This window comes from Rhinatrema bivittatum, chromosome 1 (genome assembly GCF_901001135.1).
Source record: "Rhinatrema bivittatum chromosome 1, aRhiBiv1.1, whole genome shotgun sequence".
In the NCBI taxonomy this organism is placed as follows: domain Eukaryota; kingdom Metazoa; phylum Chordata; class Amphibia; order Gymnophiona; family Rhinatrematidae; genus Rhinatrema; species Rhinatrema bivittatum.
Window position 1 is genome coordinate 65,143,852 of NC_042615.1, and position 21,083 is coordinate 65,164,934.

A 21,083-nucleotide genomic window follows, 5' to 3' on the forward strand; every position below is an offset into this window, starting at 1 on the left:
AGGGCTGAAGTCCTTCAGATACTGGAATTACGATCTCTGAGTTGCTGAGCTGTAAGGAGAGACTATAGGTAGTGAGTAGACAGGGTATGCTGGACATATAACCAGTGGTAGATGATACACTCACTCTTGTAGATATCTGTAATGTCTTCCTATGCAACAGAGAGTCTTCAGTATTCAGGAACAGGAGCCGCACGCGAATACTGGTTCTTATAAGCAGTCTGAAAATGAACTCACAATAACTGTGTATGGGATGGCTTCTGGAATAGAAGAGAGGTTAGGAGAGATTTAGGAACATAGGCCCTCGTGGAGCGAGAACCGGTTCCTATCTGTAAATCTGTAATAGTAATCCATAAGATATAGGTATGCGATATCTTCTGAGGAAGAAGAGAGTCTGAGAAAGGCATTAGGAACATAGGCCCTCGTGGAGCAAGTACCAGTTCCTATTCTGCAATCTGCAATGGTAACTCACGATCTCCGTACCTGCAATAACGTCTTAGACTGAAGGGAATCTTAGAGATTAGGAACATGGGCCCACGTGAAGCGAGTACCGGTTCCTGTCTGTAATAGGATTCACTGTGTTCACGTCTGCAATCGCCTCCAGGCAATAGGAGTCTACTGAGTCTTCGGGAACATAGGCCCTCGAGGAGCGAGTACTGGATCCCGTCCAACAATCTGAAATCAAGAAGAGAGAGCGCGGGGCCCCCGAGGAGTGGGTATCCCTTGGTAAGTTTGTAGAGGCAGAGCAGCAGAGAATGCTTTCCCTGAGAGTTGCGAGGAAGGGGTTCCTACCCTTGCCCTTGCTAACTCAATTCGTAGTAGCAATCAAAGACCTTTTATGTTGGAAGCGGATGACATCACTATGGGGGGACGCCCCCGAGGTTCGCGCCCTTACTGGTACAAAGTCTGGAGCGCGCGCACGTGCACCCTTACGTCATCAGAAACATGGCGGATCCATAGCGTCAGGCCAGCCCAGGGATTCCAGGAAGAAAATGGCTAGAAGAAGCCGCGGCAGCATCTGTCCGTCATCCCTACCTCTTTAGCCTTTCCATCCCCTTTATCATTTTGGTCACTCTTCTCTGTACCATCTCCAGTTCTTCTAAGTCTTTTTTGAGATGAGGCGACCAGAAGTGCACACACTACTCAAGGTGTGGTTTCAAGATGGAGCAATACAGAGGCAATATGACATTCTCCATTTTATTCATCGTTCCTTCCTAATATTTCCTAATATTCTGTTTGCCTTTTTGAATGCTGCAGCACACTAAGCCAACAATTTCAATGTATTATCCACTATGACACCTCGTTCTTTTTCCTGGGTGGTAATTCCTAATATGGAACCTAACATCGTAACTACAGCATGGATTATTTTTCCCTATATACATAACTTTACACTTGTCCACATAAAATTTCATCTACCATTTGGACACCCAATCTTCCAGTCTCGAAAGGTCCACCTGCAATTTATCACAATCTGTATGTGATTTAACTTCTCTGAATTATTTTGTCATCTGCAAATTTGATCACCTCACTTGTTGTATCCCTTTCCAGATGATTTATAAATATATTGAAAAGTCTGGTCCAAGTAAAGAACCCTGAGGCACTCCATGTTTAATTTTTTCCACTGAGAAAACTGACCTTTTAATCCTACTTTCTGTTTTCTATCTTTTAACCAGTTTGCAATCCACGATAGGACATCACCTCCTATCCCATGACTTTTTTGTTTTCTTTGAAGCCTTAAAGAAGGGACTTTATCAAACGCCTTCTGAAAATCCAAATACATCTACTCATTCACCTTTATCCACATGTTTATTAACCCCTTCAAAAAACGTAGCAGATTTGTGAGGCACGACTTCCCTTGGATAAATCCATTCTGGTGGTGTTCCAATAAACCATGTCTTTCTATATGTTCTGTGATTTTGTTCTTTAGAATAGCTTCCACTATTTTTCACAGCACTAAACTCAAGCTCAACGGTCTATAGTTTCCTGGATCATCCATAGTGCCCTTTTTAAATATCAGGGTTACATTGGCTACCTACATTCTTCAGGTACAACGGATGATTCTAATGATAGGTTATACATTTTTACTAACAGATCTGAAATTTAATTTTTCAGAACCCTAGGGTGTATATCATTCAATCTAGGTGATTTGTTACTCTTTAGTTTGCCAATCTGGCCTACTACATCTTCCAGATTCACCGTGATTTGGTGCAGTTCATCCAGATCATCATCCTTGAAAACCATCTCCGGAACTGGTATCTCCCCAACATCCTCATTAGTAAACACGTAAGCAAAGAATTAATTTATTCTTTCCGCAATGGCCCTTTAAAAATATCGATCATCCAATGGTCCAACTAACTCCCTTGCAGATTTCCTGTTTTGGATATGTTTAAAAATGTATTAATATGAGGTTTTCCCTCTTGTGGCCAACTTCATTTCAAATTCTCTCTTAGCCTGTCTTATCAATGTTTTACATTGAACTTGACAATGCTTATGCTTTTTTCTATTTTCTTCAGATGAATCATTCTTCCAATTTTTGAAGGACTTTTTTTGGCTAAAATAGCCTCTTTTACCTTGCCTTTCAACCATGCCGGTAATCATATGGCCTTCCTTCCACCTTCCTTAATGCATGGAATACATCTGTACTGCGCTCCTATGATGATATTTTTAAACAATGTCCATGCCTGTTGTACACTCTTTAACCTTTGCAGCTGCACCTTTCAGTTTTTCTATTTTCCTCATTTTATCAAAGTTTCCCTTTTGAAAGTTTAGTGTTTGAGCTGTAGATTTACATATTGTCTCCCTTCCAGTCATTAGTTCATATTTGGTCATGTTATGATCACTATTGCCAAGTGGCCCCACCACGGTTACCTCTCTTACCAAATCGTACATTCCACTAAGAATTAGATCTAAAATAGTTCCCTCTCTCGTGGGTTCCTGAACCAATTGCTCCATGAATCAATCATTTATTCCATCTTGGAACTTTACCTCTCAAGCATGTTCTGATGTTACATTTACCCAGTCAATGGTGGGGTAATTGAAATCTCCCATTATCACTGCACTGCCAAATTGGTTAACTTCCTTGATTTCTCTTATCATTTCATCATCAGTTTCATCATTTTGACTAGGTGGATAGTAGTGTACCCCTATCACTATACTCTTACCCAACACACACATGATTTCTACCCTTACAAATTTTACTGTGCATTTAGTCTCTTGTATGATCTTTATCCTGTTGGACTCTATGCCCTCCTGGACATAAAGCACTCCTCACAAAGTTGATCCTCCCTATCATGGTGACATAATTTGTACCCAGGTATAGCACTGTCCCATTGATTAACCTCCTACCAGGTCTCTGGATGCCAATTATGTATATCTGATCATACACTGCTCCACAGTCTAACTCTCCCATCTTACTTCTTAGACTTCTGGCATACAGACATTTCAAATTGTATTTTCTGTTTGTATTAACAACCTGCTTTTCAGTTGATAGGAATAATTTGAAATCCTTTAGCTCAGGTGATTCTTTTCTTATAGGCACATGGACTACTTTTGCTTTTATTGGAACCTCTCTGTTGGGATACCCTATCCTTCGAGGAGACCTCCCTCTGAACCATGCACTGCTGAGCGACTGTCGGCTTTCCCCCTTGTTCTAGTTTAAAAGTTGCTCTATCTCCTTTTTAAAAATTAGCGCCAGCAGCCTGGTTTCACTCTGGTTAGGATGGAGCCCATGCTTTCAGGAAAGACTCTCTATTCCCCAGAATGTTGCACTGTTCCAAACAAAACTGAATCCCTCTTCCCTGCACCATAGTTTCATCCACAAACTTAGACTCTGGAGCTCTGCATGCCTCTGGGGACCTGCATGTGGAATCAGGAAGCATTTCAGAGGATGCTACCCTGGAGGTTCTGGTTTTCAGCTTTCTACCTAAAAGCCTAAATTTGGTTTCCAGAATATCCCTCCCATATTTTCCTATGTCATTGGTACCCACATGTACCACGACAGCCAACTCCTCCTCAGCACTGTCTAAAATCCTAAAATCCAGCCCCTGAAGGAAAGGAAGAGGGGCAACTGAATCCTCAGTGCAGAATTTCTTTGATATTCTGGAACTTAGCCTCTGTTTCTGGTGCCGAGAGCAGGTAGACCCTGCCCCTGGGCGATACCTTCCTGGGCACCAATTCAATCAATATTAGTTCATATTTGAACCACCATTAATTATATAATATAATTAATTATATAATTATATTATATAATTAATTAAAAGACTCTCAAAACATGGCTTTTTATGAAAGCATTTCCTGACGTAAACTGAACCTTAATCAGTCTTTGACTAATCACTAACTCCACAGCATTAGGGCAATTCGTTATTACCTCAAATGCATTGATAGGCATATATGTATCATATCTATCTAGTTAAAAACCCCTGCTTCTTTTCTCTGTTCCAAGTTATATTACTACCTTGTTTTATTGTAACTGCAACCCTTAACTTTCACTTGTATATTGTTACTATTACTACTACCTTTTTAATTTGTTATTTATTGTTATTTATGACCTCTTGTTACCTTTTCACTTGTTAATTGTAAACCGACATGATGTGATACCCATCGCGAATGCCGGTATAGAAAAACTTTAAATAAATAAATAAATAAATAAATAAATAAATAAATAAATAGCACAACCATAGGAGTGGTGTGTAGGCAGGATCGCTGCCTGCTGTTTACTAAAGACAGCGTATTCTATGTACTGCAGTGGCAGGTCAGGCAACTCCAGAGTGACTGTTCAGGTGAGGTGAAAGACAGGCGAGACCTTGGTGAGACATTGCTCATAGCAGCTAGAGGTCCATCTGGCGTGCTGTAGAGTACATCAGTCAATATGGGGTTTGTGCAACATGAACCAAAGTAGGCCCAGAATGACCTCATTGACTACCGTAGGAAGTTCATACAAGCTAATACGCTCTTTGTGCAGGAGGCCAGTCTGCAAGGAGAGCAGCACAGTAGCCATCATGACCCACCCTGGCAATGGTTCTCCATGTATAGAGGAGATGTGAACATGGTGTCGAACAGAATATTCTGGGTAAGCCCATACACCACTATCGTAGCATTATCAGGGTGAGCCACAGCAGGTCTAGTCGTACTCCGACGCTTACCCGCAACATCAGGCGTGAGGGGATCCGCAGCCTGTGATCCTGAACTTTTAAGTTTGGCCAGGGTTGCCGACTGCACCTGAAGAAAGGACTGCAGTCCTTGAAAAAATTCCACCCAAAAAAAAGGCAGTAGGATCCATACCCAAACCAGAGGGCATCGATCCTGTGCCCACTGAGTTGCCTTCCCCTGCTGATGAACCAGTTAGGGGAGCCCCAAAACCAAGCAACACCTCTGGCAGTTCCCCCTTCAGTCCCATTCCCGCATCATGCTGGGTAGGGCTGGACTCAGTAAAATCAGTCAGAGACAACTCTTCCTGAACCTCTAAGCAGCGCTGACACAAGTTAGAGAGGATGCCAGGCTGTGATGCCCAAATATAGCAAACAGCGCAAAGGGTAAGGCGCTTAGACTTCTTTGCTACCGGCACCATGGATAAAAACCCGCTAGCAGCACGCTCCCAAAAGCATATGAAAATTGTGCGCCCAGTTGCCCACACAGACAAGTGAGCCTGGATTGAGTACTCAAAAAACAAGCTCTGTCCAATAAGCGCACACTATGGATGCCCAAAATGTAGGCACCCAATACACAGTCTAGGTAGGCACCCACCTGAGCACCACCTAAGTGCCCACCTGAGTTCAGACCGAGGCACGCAAGCACAAACCGAAGTCAGACACTGTTTTGCGGCAGATTTGTGGGTAGAAAAGCGTGCAAATGCCGCCGCAGCCTACCACGCGGCATCTAAACAAAGCTTGAGAATGGGGCCTAGTCAAAAAGGCTGCTCAACTCAACAAGCTGCCACGATACCCCAAGCTCCCCCAAAGATGCAAACGGATGTCAGATCAGTATGCTGAGCTTGAAGACGAGAAGGTGAATGGAATCCCTAAAATTAACTCCCCTTCTTTTTCTTATTTTTATATATTTACACTTTACCTGAGTCCAACCCGCCCCAGCCAAGTACAGTCGGTCTCCGGCTGCAGGGGGAAAGGGCAAAGGTCTTCACTGCTGCACTTGGCTTCCTGCACCCACTAGCCTTTCAGCTATTCGTCTCTCTACGGCTAAGTGCACAACAGAAAACCAGCTACAGGACCGAGGCACTCTACTGAGGGAGGGATCCACAAATATTACCTCAAGAAAACTCGACTGAGGGAGGGACCATAAGATATCACAACAACCCACTGGTGTGGATTAACCTGTCTGAATGCTAAGACATTTTTCTATACTGAATAGGCTTTTTTCTAGTTTTGTTTGGCAAAGAAAATCTCCTAAAATTAAGCTTAGTATCTATGGCTGGTGAAAGAAAGAGAGGAGGGATGACTTTACTCAATCTGGCAGCTAAATTTGGTTAGGCATAGTGGATGGCTCAGCCTGGCTTACTCTAGAAGCCTTTCAGGTTGGGGATATGGTTTATTGATCTTGCTTTCTCTCCCCACCCTACTCCTTTCATCTTGGCGTCATCAGGCATGCACAGATACTCCAATATTAGGACAGACCATGCATATTGATCTTTGCATTTTCAGGGAGATATACTTTCCCTTATTTTAACTCTTAGCTGTAATCCACTTATTTTTCCATGTTCTTTTGGGTGTGTTTAGGTCAGAAAGTGAAATAGTGCATTACCTGGCATTTTCAAAAATACATGTACTATTTTAGCCCCTTTGATATCCAAAGAAATAGAAGGTGCAAAGCATGCAGCTGCTTTTAAATCAAATAGGGCTTCTTTCACTAAGCAAAACACTGTTGTTTGCATGGGGTTAAAGCAAGATATTTCAAATATCTCACGTTATTCCAGGCACGGCACCATGTGTATTTAAATTAGCTCATAAGCATGGAAATGCAAGCTAATGAGCTAATTACTACCCCAATCGATGCAAGTCAAATAACAATGGCTTGCCGAAAAATTTGCAAGCCATGTTAACTGAACTGAAATTAGCTACAACTCAGGAGTTGTGGGTAATTTCCCATGGGTGCATCGGGACATTAATGCATGCCCTGATGCAACCATAACCTAGCCTTAAAGTGGCCACTCAATCCTGTGAATGTCTTCTCCTCAGGGTCTGGGGCAGTCCACTGGACCGCAGGGCCATTTTTGTCTAAAGGGGAGGCCAAGAGATGGGCTCGGGTAGGCGGTGGGATCCCGGCCTCCCAGTCTCTGGGTTTTCTGAGTGAAGGAGTAGGATTGGTTGATAGGGGGGCAGGGATTGCACCGAATTGAAAATGCTTATTTTTTTTCATTTTGATGACAACGGGTTACCTGCAAGAGCACCGGGGGGGGGGGGGGGGGGGGGGTGGGGGGTGTGAACAAGCGGTTTTTACAGATCCCAAGGGGATTTCACTTATTTTGGGGGGGGAGGATGTCCTTGGGACCAAGCAGCCCCTTTCAGCAATGGCAGCCACACAGTCTCAGGGCCATCATTGCGCACGGTTGAGAGGGGCCTTCACTGCAGTGGTAATTTTCTCCATAGGAAAATACCACAGGATTCACTAAGCCACAGGGGATTCACAAAGCTCTAGGGTCATTTATGCAGCTCTGTGATTACTATGGTATTTTTCCCTCAATGACCCCCATACTTTGCAGCAGCAGCTTATTTTCACAGGAAAATAATGTGCTGATTCCTTTTGAAAACTAACTGCAATGTACACAAGCTAAAAATGCTCACGTACATTGTGAATAATGTGAGCTATTCAAAATTACCCTCATAGAGAGTAGTTTTGAAACAGCCCATGTAGTTGAAAACTACTTGGGTGATTTTATCGTGCATCCTTTATCTCAGTTTTCAAAGGTAAACCATGCATCTCAACCAGCAAAGCCAGAGGTCAAAGTACATCTCATTGCTGCCACAGAAAGAGAATGAGAAATACTCTGTTTTAACAAGTATCTTGCTTGCAAGTCACCTCCTTTCTCCAAAAAAAGAACAGACTAGACCCATATGCCTCATGCACAGCAATGTAACATGCTCCTTTATGCAAGTAGCTCTAAAACAATGGAAATGCTATATGTTTACCTTGTTCTGCTCATATTTATCTTGAGAGAATTCCTTTGCACTATAATCAATAAAGTGCTCCAATCTTTGCTTTGGTTTGGATGTCACAATTTGTGTATGTTTCACAGATTCATTGCCGTCACTATCAACGTCGTCAAGACATTTTTCCTGAAGCTTTGATTTTTCATACGCTGTGGTCATCATTAGTTCTAACACAGAGGGTGATCTGCTTCCATTATTTTTTGATTGATCACTGTGGGCCTCCATTTCTTGCCATTCCAGTTCTAATGTGAAGAAAAAGAAGCAAAAATGCAAAGAAAATGTTTAATAGGAGATGCATTTCTTACTTATTAAGGACTAGGGGCAGATTGCAAGAAAATATCAGCCCAGGGGATTATTTCAAAAACCACCCATGGGTATCCAACTCCCTTGAATGCTTTCCCTGCAGCATGTGCTTCAATAGCTCCCAAAGCACGCAGAGCCAACCCTCGAAGAACATCATGTGACCTGGAGCCCAGCAGAATTGAGCCATAAAATTTCCAAAATAAAATTTCACATTTTTTTCCTAAATAACTAATAAGAGCACACTCTAGAACAGCAGTGAGGATCTTGAGTTGCAGTCCCCCTTCCAGCTGGGTCCCACACAAGTTTGGTTGCATCTCTCACATATACATATCCTAAATTCCTGGCCTGGTGTTAAAAGTCTCTTGCCAACCAATCAGCCATTGAACTAGTTGCAAGTAATGAGATAACCACAGTGTCAACCAATATGAGGCACACACACAGATTTTCAGATTAAGGAAACTTTATTGGCACAGAGACACAGACACAGAGCATGAGTATGTGTGGCCTTGTGTCAGACAGACACCCCCCTCATTGACTCTCTCAGACACAGACTCAATCTACTGTTGTGCTGCTGCTCATGTGTTCGTACATGTGCCTCATTACGGTGTAAAGGTCTTCCTTGCAAGCTCTTTCCCATCCTGCAGCAGCCCCCTCTCTTTGCCATTTCCAACCCTTTTCAGCATCCCCAGTCTCCATGAGACTCACTGGCTCCACAGCTAGCACCCCTCTCAGAGCTCCACAGTCACCTCAGGCAGTAGCCTCAGCAGCATTGCACAGGCACGTCCTCCTGGCTTACCCCTTCCTTTTAGTATCATAGCTTACCTCCACTTATCCGCCACCCCCCCACTACTCCAGCACATTCCCACTTACTATGTGCTCTACATAGTCCCCAAAAATACACAGTTCCAGATGGAATCCTGCTTTCCTATGTACAGTCAATGCAGCCAGGGCTGGTGCAAAGGTATAAGTGTCACAGGCAAAACTTACAGCCTTGCACAACCCTGACCCGGGTCCTGCTCTCCCCCACACAATTTAAACAATTATGCATTTATAGTAATAGATTTTACATGAAAAATGACACTCAAAGTACAACCTTCTGAGGGAAAAATAAAACATGCAACATGTATATTACATTTACATGCACTGCTGTGATACCAATCAGAAAACCTTGCAAAAAAAAAAAAAAGAGACACTTGCAACCTATATAGCTTTAGGCCTATTGTAATGAGCATGTTGGGTGCAAGCTTGGCCCTCAAAGCCAGGAGTAAACTGAATTACATTTATAACATATATTAAACCTACCATATGACAACAGCACTAACTGCCAGCACTTAAATAGTAACAACCCCTAGTTATGAAAAGCCAACATTTCAAATATTACACCAAGCCCTAAAACACCAATACACTGCCTATTAGGAAAACAAAACAAGCCAAGCTGCTATAGATCCCTCTATTCTGCTAGTGCAGAAACTACATGCTAGCAGAATACTTCACCTTGATCACACATGCAGAACACAGACAAATACAGAATAAAGAGACCATAAAGTACAAATTGAAATGTACAGACAAAAACTGAACTGAAAACCACAAGACAGAGTCGGTATGCAATGCAACAATGGAAATACAGAAACAGTCATTCCTCATAAAACATCAAACAATAAAATCAAGAAAAATAAACATCCATAATAGGAAAACTATGCTAATACAAATATTTTGAAAACAGCTGATGAATAGAATATCCAATGATTAAAAACTCATATATATTTAAAAAAAAATTCCCAAACAGCAACAAAATATTTCAAAAAAAGATACCCATCAACAAGACTCAATAATTAAAATTAAGGATAAAAAAAAAATTCCCCCCCTCCATACCTGGGAACTTTTAATTACAATCACCCTGAGATTGTCATGGATTACTTTCACTTCTCTCTCATATACGCACACTAACACACACATCCATTCTCACACACACTCCCTCATATGCTTACTGACTCATACACACACTTACTCACCCTTGCTCTCTCTCACACACATGCTCAATGGCCCACTCATTCTCTTATGCTCACTGACATGCTCTCATGCACACACACACTGGCTCACTGACTCACTTGCAATCTCTCTCACACTTACACACAGATTCATTGACTCGCTCATACTCCCTCTTAAGGCTCTTTTGCTTTCTTTTATACTCACTGACTCACTTGCTCTTGCCCTTGCTCTCCCTCATGCTCACTGACTAACTCTCTTCCTCACTTTAATCCCCCTCCATCTGTGAATAAGTTATGAAAATATGGTTTCATTTACATTGGTGGTCAGGGTGGATTCCAGGCAGGACTGCCTGAGCATGATCTTGGAGGTCCCTTAGTCTAGGAAGAAGTGGGCTGAAAGGCCCCACTGCTGTTTTGTTTTTTTTATCACTATGAGGATCATTTATCAAAATGCTTTATGGCGCTTTCTCATGCGAAAAACGCCTTTAATGTATGCGAAAAACACCATAACGCATGGTGTGATGCAAATTAGGAAAAGGGGAGGAGATTGGGGTGGGATTTCTGGCCAAGTGGACTGGCTTTGCAATATTGCACAGTTTTAATGCAGGAATTAACTACACCTTGCACTTGGCTTTATTGCACTTTGTGATGTTTTCACAAGAGAGAGAGAGAGAGAGAGGGAGAGAGAGAGAACACAGATGTAAGGCCCTTCTAGTAGTTAGGTATTTATATCTCTATAGGAGGCCCACCTAGTAACTCAAGTTGAGCTTTAGGTAGTAGTATAGGGGGTTAGGAGCCACTTTGATATGCAGAGTGAGATGTACGAACAGAACAGTACACTCTTGTGAAGATTTAATGTCCTTTGGAGTGAGGAAACTCACCCAAAGATGAGATTTTTAAAAGTTTTCTCAACTTAGCTTGATGTTACTCAGGTAGAGAGTCCATCAAGCTAGGTTGAGAGAGCATTGTACATGTTACGCGCGTAGCCTTTGAAAATCTGTCCCTGCGCGCGCCGAGCCAATTTTGCATAGGCTTGGCGGCGCGCATGTCCCGGGGCTTCGAAAAAGGGGCGGGTCTGGGGGCGTGGCAGTGGTCCAGGGGCAGTCCCGAGGCCGCCTTCGTACAGACCGTGCCGGAGGTTCGCGCACCGGCAGCTGGCCGGTGCGCACAAGGTATGCCTGCTTCGGGCAGGCGAAAGAAATAAAATAAGGTAGGAGGGGGGATTTAGGTAGGGCTGGGGGGTGGGTTAGATAGGGGAAGGGAGGGGAAGGTGGGGGGGGACCGAAAAGAAAGTTCCCTCCAAGGCCGCTCCTATTTTGGAGCGGCCTTGGAGGGAACGGGGAAAGCTATCGGGGCTCCCCTCGGGCTCGGCGCGTGCAAGGTGCACATATGTGCACCCCCTTGCGCGCGCCGACCCCGGATTTTATAACATGCACACAGCTGCGCGCGCATGTTATAAAATCGGGCGTAGATTTGTTCCGCCGGGTTGCGTGAACAAATCTACGCCCGCACATAACTTTTAAAATCTGGCCCTATGTATAGCGCACTTTGCAATAAAAAGGCTATTACCATAAAACATACCCCTTTCCTATCGCATGTGATATTTAGTGCATTTTGATAAATCCAGGCCAATGTTTTACAGCTAGAGCATAAGGAAAGCCAGTAGCATAGAGCAGCAGAAGGCTTGGGCTGATGGTGAGGGAGCTGTGGGTGTTCTATCGGCTTCTTCCTGCTACCAGGAGAGGCAGGGCTGATGTGAATCAGTGGTTGAGACAGTGGCAGGAAGTCAGCTGGCTGACACCCATCGCAGGAGCTGCAAGACAGATGAGTGGAGGCAGCAGAAGTATTTCCCACCAGCACACGAATGAGATCTTTTTTTTCAGGAGGTATGTTGGAGTGGTCCCATATGCGCTTAGCTCTTTTCAACATTGACTCCACCATGCTGGAGAACACGAAATCCAGGGGAGGTTTCAACGCCTTACTTCAAATCAGTATTTAAGGTTACCAGAAAATATGATATTGAGGCCTGCCACATCCTTATTTACAGATCCTTGAGGGGGCTATGGATTGGAATGGACGTGGAATCTGCCCGAGGTTGAAAAATTGCAACAAGCTGAAAACATCCATTCTTGGGTCCTGCCCCTTCCTTACATTGATAGACAAACTCTTCACTAGCTTATCCAGAAAGTGATAATAGCTGACGACTTCCAGAAGAGATTTATGCTGAGATAAGTCATGTGGGAAATCTGATGGAATCCCCTTGGAATCTTCCTCACCTGACTACAGAGGTTCTCTTAACTACTAACCTGATGACAAGAAAGACCACCTTGGCAGGGACCTTAGAGGAGATCTCTGGTAGTCTAAGGGAGAAATGACCAGTAGAAACTCCAAATATGAGCTAAACCCCTTTCTTCCACTTCTGATCTATGAAGATACTCCCCCTGGAGAGGTGAATCCACCGCTTCAGGATAGGGACTCACTCCTAGTGCTGACAGACTGTGAGGCGAAGAATGAGTCTCTTACAAAGTCTGCAGAGCCTCACTGTGAAAGAAAAGCTCCTCCATCCACGAAAGGAGAGGCTTCAAATTTTCTCTCTTGTCCTGAGGGCTGAAAGAAGCAAAGGAATTTTTCATTAACTCTAACAGCTGGGCTCTCACTGATTGTGGAACTCTGCACTGGAGTTGGAGGATATACTCCTCGGACATCTATATATGCTCATCTTCACTGAATGCTGTCGAAGTCAGCTGTACAAAACAGGACTTGGACCTTCAACAGTTACAAACGTTGAAGTAAGAAATGGCATACTCCAAGCAATTGCATTGAAGCATCCCATAGACTGGCACCAGATCCGACTGTCAGCGCCAGCAGGGCCATCTTTTGTGGCACAGCTCTATATCTCATTGAAGAAGGTTGTCTGTCTTTTCACTTCCCTCCAATTAGATCAAACACACCTTGGTTCCCAGTACTGAGGGAGCTTACTGTGTCCTGGAATGAGAATTCCATGCCGATGAGATGGACGGCACCCTGGTCACATTAGATCTGGATAAAATAGATGGCTCAATGTCATGGGGATATTTCAATACTATGAAAGAAGAAAGCACCTGCACCAAGGTGGCTATCTCCTGCCTTGGAGTTGAGGATGGGCCCACTCCAGCAGAGCGCTGTCTAGATAGAACTAGTCTTTTCTTTGGCACCAAGGGAGACAACTCCGGAGAGGATCCCTCATGTAACTTAGGCACTCTTCTCAGCACCTTGTCTGGCACCACAATCTTCCATGCCATGCTCAACCTCTGATCCGTGGTAAATCAAAAGCCAGCACCATGGTTGGGGAAAGCCTTCTCTGATCTGTGGGATAAAGAATGAGAGAATCCTGCTTCAACTTCCTATGGCACTGAGAAACTGACGACACCTTGCTCTGGGAATTGGAGTGGTGCCACTGTCCTAACTCATGCCAAGGCTTCAAGCTCTTACCCAATGGCAGGACTTTCCAAGGGGCCTTCATCTTCCAGGTATGGTACTGCTGCACTCTCGGGAACATTTAGCCACAACTGTAATAGTTGGAGGCATGATCTGGTCCCAGACAGCAATAGCATACAAAATGTGTATCAGTAATGGACATCTGGTCCCCACAAATACAGATTTAAAATCTTCAACCGCAGTTTTCTTTTCCTTGGATTTTTCCATTTCAGTTTTCTTTTTTATAACCAAAAACTTATGTTGAGGAGCTGCCAAAGCAGCAGCAAAATAATAAAAAAATACAAGACAAACACTAGACTAACAAGGCCAGAACAAAATGTACAGAGAGACTAAGAACACATCTGTGCAGAAGCTTGACAGAAAAAAGACTGAGGGGCTCTCAAGGTGGTGTGTGAATATGGGAACTTCTGTGCATGCTCAGAAAGACTTTTACTGAGCTGCGAGAACTAGGTCTGTGTCAGTGTTGTCAGATGACATCATCCACTCTTTTACTGCAGATTCATTCCTGCTTGTTGACAGAGAAATTAGTAAGACATTCTTATAGTATTTTACCAGAAATCTGACACCAGAAATATGAATGAAATCTTGCTAATGATTTGATGTTTGTACAATAAGCAACTCCACCCTTTTTGGATCATTTAAATGAAAATCTCTTCATATACGAATTCAGACCACTTCACATTTCTTTAAAAAGTTGCTGTCTCAACCTAAAATATACACTGATTGTACTTATTTTTAAAATCTTCCTGAGTCGAAATACTTCAGACCACTTCTAGAAAGGACCAAACCTTTAGTATGAAAATACAGCAAATGTTGCTTACCTGTAACAGGTGTTCTCACAGGACAGCAGGATGTTAGTCCTCACATATGGATGACATCACAGGATGGAGCCCTGTACGGAAAACTTTTCTGTCAAAGTTTCTATAAAGCTTTGACTGACACTGGCACACTGAGTGCACTGAGTTTGCTCAGCCTGCAATTATCCCTGTGACCACAGGTGTCTCCCTCAGTCTCGTCTTATAGCAAAAAGCACAAGCGAAACTAAATAAAAGTAAAAATGTATACAGACCCAACTCCGCGGGGTGGCGGGTGGGTTTCGTGAGGACTAACATCCTGCCGTCCTGTGAGAACACCTGTTACAGGTAAGCAACATTTGCTTTCTCACAGGACAAGCAGAATGGTAGTCCTCACATATGGGTGAGTACCGAGCTGAGGATGCCCGAGAGTGCACCAAATGCACCCAAGGCACGCAAAAGGCGCAATGACGGGGATGAATTTGGAACGGAGGGCATCCTGAAACCCTTAACAGGTTGGTGGAAGGATGTTGGGTAGTTAAACCGAAAAGAATAGGAGTAGGTGGACTGGCCAAACATGGAGCATGCCGGCTAGTCGTATCTAAGCAATAATGGCTGCGAAGGTATGGCGAGAGCTCCAGGTCGCAGCCTGATAAATATGTACAAGCAGCACCGGCCGAAGGTAAGCTATGGAGGCTGGGACGGACGGAACAGAGTGTGGTTACACACAGTGTTGAAGTGAAATGTCTGCTTGTTGGTAGGAAAAAGAGATACAGACCGTCAATTAGGAGGAATAGGTCTGTTTGCCCACTGGAACTCGCAGCTTGGCTCTTGCCACAGAAGGAAATAGTTAGGTGGAATTCCTATGGAGTATAGTGCAGTCTAGATAGAATGCAAGTGCACTATTACAGTCCAAGGAGTGGCAAAACCCTCTCACCTTGGTGAGAGAGAGGTGTTGGGAAAGTGGGCAGAGTATATTCTGAGTAAGGTGAGATGCAACGTCTACCTTAAGAAGGATATGAAGTTGAAAACGTAAAACAACTCGATCACGGAGGAACACAGGGTTGGGCGAGTATGTAACAAGGTGTGTAACTCACTGATCCTGTTGGTAGAAGTAATGTCTATGAGGGAAAGAGTTCCCCATGGCAGACTGTTAAGTGAGAAGAATGGAAAGGCTCGAACGGAGAACATTTGAGTCTTGTAAGCACGAATCACATGTCCCATTCTGTGACTAGTGAAAACAGAGGCGGCTTGATCAGTGGATAATCCATGGTAAGCTGACTCAGAAGGGGTTGACCATTAAATGGGTATCCCACTCCCAAATGGTACGCCGATTGGAACCGAGATGTACCCATGTGAAGGATGTCTGGGGAGCAGAATCCGAGGGAGTAAGAAAAAAGAGTGGTGTAGAAAAAAGAAAAAAAGGGTAAAACCCTTTTGTAAGTGTCATGTGGTAAATCATGCCATTTTGAATGGTAGGATTTGGGTGTGGAAGGGCTTTTGTGACGCTACCAGTACCTGAGAACATCAGTGAGTCTATGATATGAGATTGACTTGTGAGAAGGTGAATTGGTTACTGGTGTGATAGACCGAGAAGTATAGGAAGCATACTGATCTTGGCCAAGACGTGGGTCTGAGGAAGAGTGAACCCGGTCCCGTTTCAGCATTGCTGGCTATGAGAGGCAGCGGAAGAGACACAACCATTGCTGGCTATGAGAGGCAGCAGAAGAGACACATATAATAGGGCCTTGATGGAACAAAGGCGTCTATGGGAACGCATTAGAAACATGGTAGGGAGGAGAATCCGTGCACCGTATGGTTCGATGCGGACGCAGAGGGCAAGTTAGGTTGACCTCAACATTGAAGATTTCTCTCGCTACACATGCAGTGTGAGACCATTCAAGAGGATGGAAACCTATATGAAGAAGGTCTGCTAGTGTGTTCAGTAAGTCTGTCAGATAAGTGGCCCGAGGATGCATGGAGGGAGCAAGGACCAAGGGTAGAGCTGCGGAGCTTCCTAGCAGAGCAGTTAAGAGGTTATGCGTGCTTGTGTGTTGGAAAAGCACATTGTCCCTATGCTGTCTGTCTGTATGCACAAAGATTTGTTGCAGAGGCAGTACTGGAAGGCATAAGGGCATAAACTCATAGCTACAAGCTCCAGGAAGTTCATGTGAAACTGTGCCTGGAGCGGAATAGACGCATATTGGGTTGAGAAGATGTTAGGTCAAACTTTACAACCCTGAGTAAATGCGAGCATTCGCAAGACCAGACTAGGTTTTGGTTCTAGATCTGCAATATGGATGAGGGACGAAAGCGGCTGAACAGCTTAGACCCACTGATAATGAAATTTCACTGAACCTAACCAATAGCAATTTTGGATCTATGAGGAAAGTGCATAGTGAAAAAACCCCATGGCCCGACAATGAAAGAATTGAGGGGCTGAAGTTATGGAATATGCTCGCAGGGACATATAGGAATTTGTTAGAATGTCTGCGCGGGGGAGAACCAAGATGGCTGCCGCACCGTGAGCACGGGAACTCCCTAGCTCTGAGGTTTTTCCTTTTTTGCTGCTTTCCTTGCTTGAATTTCCTTGTATTTTCTCATGCCACATTCGAAAAGGAAAGCCAAGATTCATGAGGTACTTACCTCAACCCCTGATTCTTCACTTCGACAACCTCGAATTATGGAAGTTTTTCGTGCAGCACAGCAGACGCCGGAGAGCAGGGCTGCTGGCGTTGGAGAGCGGCCGTCCGCCCTGGCCGAGGAGGTGTCACTCAGCCCTGGAGCACCAGCAATTCCACCCTTGCATTACAAACCTCTGGGTGAAGAGGTTATGGAACAACAGGACTCTGTGCTACAGTCATTACCATCTTTCGGCCTTGATGTTTCCCAGAGAGGAGAGGGGGGAACCCCTAAAACCTCGGAGAGCCCGTCGATTCAGGGCTCCAGGGACACCAATGGCGCAGCTGGGCAAGGGGAAGTCGGCAGGGATGGACCTACGCAGCAAGGAGGTAAGGAGCCTGAGTTGCAGGTGGTCTTACCATCAATGAAAATGCCGGAGAAAATAACGCTTACAGAAATTTGGAAAGTTTGGACAAAAATAAGTACTGCGATAAATGACTTAACTACAGCTGTAAAACATAACATGGAAGGAACTCAAATTCTGGAAAATAAAGTTCAAGTTGTTGAAAAATCTTTAACTAATATGGAAACTGAGATAAAGGGAATAAAGGATATACAAGTAAATCTTATAAAATCTGAAGATATAATGATGAGGAAGATGGATCAGCTAGAAAACGAAATAAGGAGAAATAATCTTAGATTACTGAATTTCCCCAAGACCAGGTGGGCAAATCCAAAGGATCTTTTGAAAAGTTACCTGGTTAATATTTTGGACTTTTCAGAAACTAATATACCAGAGTTCTCAAAGATATACTATCTGCCTGGGAAAGAAATACATTTACAGCAAGAAGAACAAGACAATATCGCTTTTGATAATCTTTCAGACTTTTTGGAAAAGTCATTTGAAGCTAAAGTTGAATTGAGAGCTACTCTGCTTGTGACGTTTATACATGCTAATGACAGAGATAATGTCTTAAGAAAGTCCTTTAGGAAACATGCACAGCTTTTTTATGGGGGTCAAGTAAGAATTTTCCCCGACATAACTAAAAGAATACAGGAGAAAAGAAAAGTATTTCTATCAATGAAAAACGAGGTACTTCTTAGAGGTGCCAAATACTACTTAAGATTTCCTTGTAGGTGTATTTTAATACACCAAAATGATAGGTATATTTTTTCTGATCCTGATCAGCTACGTGCATACTTAAACTTGCACTCCTAATAATGCTGCAGTAAGGAGCTGGTCAGTATAGATATCTGCTGTGCACACGGTGTTTCAGTATTTGTATGATGGCTTATTTGTTTTTCCTATGACTCCGCTTGGAAATTAATGGTTCTCCCCATCATTCCTACAATATTTTTATGTGAATTTACCTTTGTAAATCTTGTTATGTTAACTATATTTCTTTTTTTCTGTTAACATTGTTTTCAATGTATTTGAAATTGAAACTTCAATAAAAATAAAATTTTAAAAAAAGAATGTCTGCGCGGCTGCTGGACAGGAAGTTTGTTGTGACTGTGGTGTCCAGAAGTGTTCTATAAGGGATTTATGGCAGTAACAGCAATCCCAGGGATTTCTAGTGAGTCATGAAGAAGTTAGAGCTCCTTGCTTGGATTGACTGTGGTTATGCAGCTGTCCATGCAAGGAAAAGCATGAATGATGTTGTACTCCGTAGAGAAACAGCAGTCACATATAGTGATTTAATGAAATACCCCAGTTGCCCACCGGCAGAGCTTGGGATTGTAATATTGTTGACTCATCATGAAGCACATAGAAAGATTAGAGGCAATCTACTTACTGCAGTATGGAAGCATGGTGACAAGAGATACCATTTTACCTGTGCCTTCTGAAGAAAGTTGGTATTTCTGAGGTCCAGGATGGGCGGAGAGTAACTACTTTCTATTGAAAGAAAGAATAGTGAAATTAAAACCCCAACCCCCCCCCCCCCACCCTGCGCTTTGTAGCATCCGGGGGAGTGTATCGTGAATCTTGGTACAGAGTGGGTTGGCCGCTCTGACATCCGGCAAGTTGAGAGACCTGGAGGTGTCCCACTGGCGGGGCTGATGTAATCTGGATATCATGTAACCTCCCAAGGGAGCGTGAGCGGTAAAGTCTTACCCGCATTTCTGTGTGCTGTACAAGAATACTTCGAGACCTGTCGCCAGGTTTCTAGGTGGACTTGCACTTGAGGCAGTTTTTGCTGGATCTCGTGTTTAGCAGATCAGCGAATCCATCTGGAACTTCGATCCTGAATTAGGAACCAGAAGCCAAAGTATTAATCAGTACAGGGTCCATTGCTGACAACGGGAGGATGTCCTAATGCAATCCGAAATAAGTTGTAGAGAGGTTCTCTTGGTATGGTGTCTGACATAGCTGGCAATAGCGATATGTGACACTAATACGGTTCTTGGAAGACAGGCAACCTAGAACCTTTCAAACCATGTGGCCCGAATTAGAGAACAGATCTCAATGGGAATGCCGCTGAAGCGGGATTAGACTACTTACCATCCAATGTGGATCGCCGAAGGATGAGCCGGTGAAGATTGATGGCTCCGTGGATTTCAGGAGTCATCAAGGGGTAGCCTGTCGGACGTAACGTCCGTCTCAACTCTGAAACCTGGTATGCTAACGCAGGTATAGATGAGACAGGCTGAGCGTGGCTGGTGCTACCAAAGTAATTTGTGGAGGACCACAATCCTGCACCGATGTCGGTGGGGCATGCTTCGGGTACAGGGGAGCCATTATGACTCGTGAACCCGGCCCTCGTTGCAGCGGCTCGATGTGTTGTGACGCCAGTCCAGAATTCTTCGGAACTCATTCCGGTTTTTCTGGAGCACCAAGGACTGCCAGCACTGTGTGGAACAGTGGCGATGGCAGTGGTGATGTTGCTTGGCCCGGGCATTCTCCAGCACCGAGAAGGATAGCACCGATGTGCTGGATGGTGTCTGTGGCGGACGGTCACCGTGCCGGTGATAATGAGTGCCACGGCGCTCGGCCCGGTCTTTCCCCAGCGCCGAGGCGGATGCCCTCGCCGTCTTGGATGGTGAATGTTGACAGACTGTCAGCATGCCTGCACTGCTCCTGGCACTATGTAGTGATGTAGGCTAATACGGGGCTTTAATAAGAACCCAAAGCATGGAGCACTGTATTTAGGCGAGGGCATTAAGTGGAGGTGCTATATCGGTATTGACGGTGTCAATGGCGGCCGAAGCGGCCTCGAGGGCATCATCAAAATATATATATGAAAAACGTCAATGACCTGGGCAGAGCAAGGATAACAGTGACAAAAGCACTGATGGCATCGGCGTAGGTATCTATGGAAACGATGTGGCATCGAGAATCGAAAAACATCGTTGGCATCGGAAAAAATGATGCTGGCATCGACTGAGTCAATGACCACATCGATAGGAACGTCGAAGACATCGATGGAAACGATGTGGGCATCGACGGAATGGCCACGGGCAATGGCATCGATGGTACCAGCATGGGCATCGATGGCACCAACATGGGCACCGATGGCATCGACCTGGGAATCAATGACACCGACTGACCCAGGCATCAATGGAATTGACCTGGGCATCGATGGTACCGATGGAATTGACGATGACATCGATGGAAATGACCCTGACATCGATGGAAGTGCCCCGGGCAACGATGGCATTGATCCAGGTATCGATGGCACCGACGACACCAGGATGTGCATTGATAGCATCCATCCTAGCAATGATGGCATCGATGAAACCCA

General features: G+C 44.3%; 1 protein-coding gene across 5 annotated transcripts in view; it reads right to left on the reverse strand.

Moving 5' to 3' along the window:
• MAP9 (microtubule associated protein 9) overlaps positions 1–21,083 on the reverse strand; it is a 208,893-nt gene that overhangs the window by 106,014 nt on the left and 81,796 nt on the right. For all 5 annotated transcript variants that reach the window (XM_029613539.1, XM_029613485.1, XM_029613405.1 and 2 more), the window contains exon 7: positions 8,136–8,398. In XM_029613539.1, the coding sequence (XP_029469399.1) occupies positions 8,136–8,398 (263 nt within the window). The remainder of the gene's footprint in view (positions 1–8,135; positions 8,399–21,083) is intronic.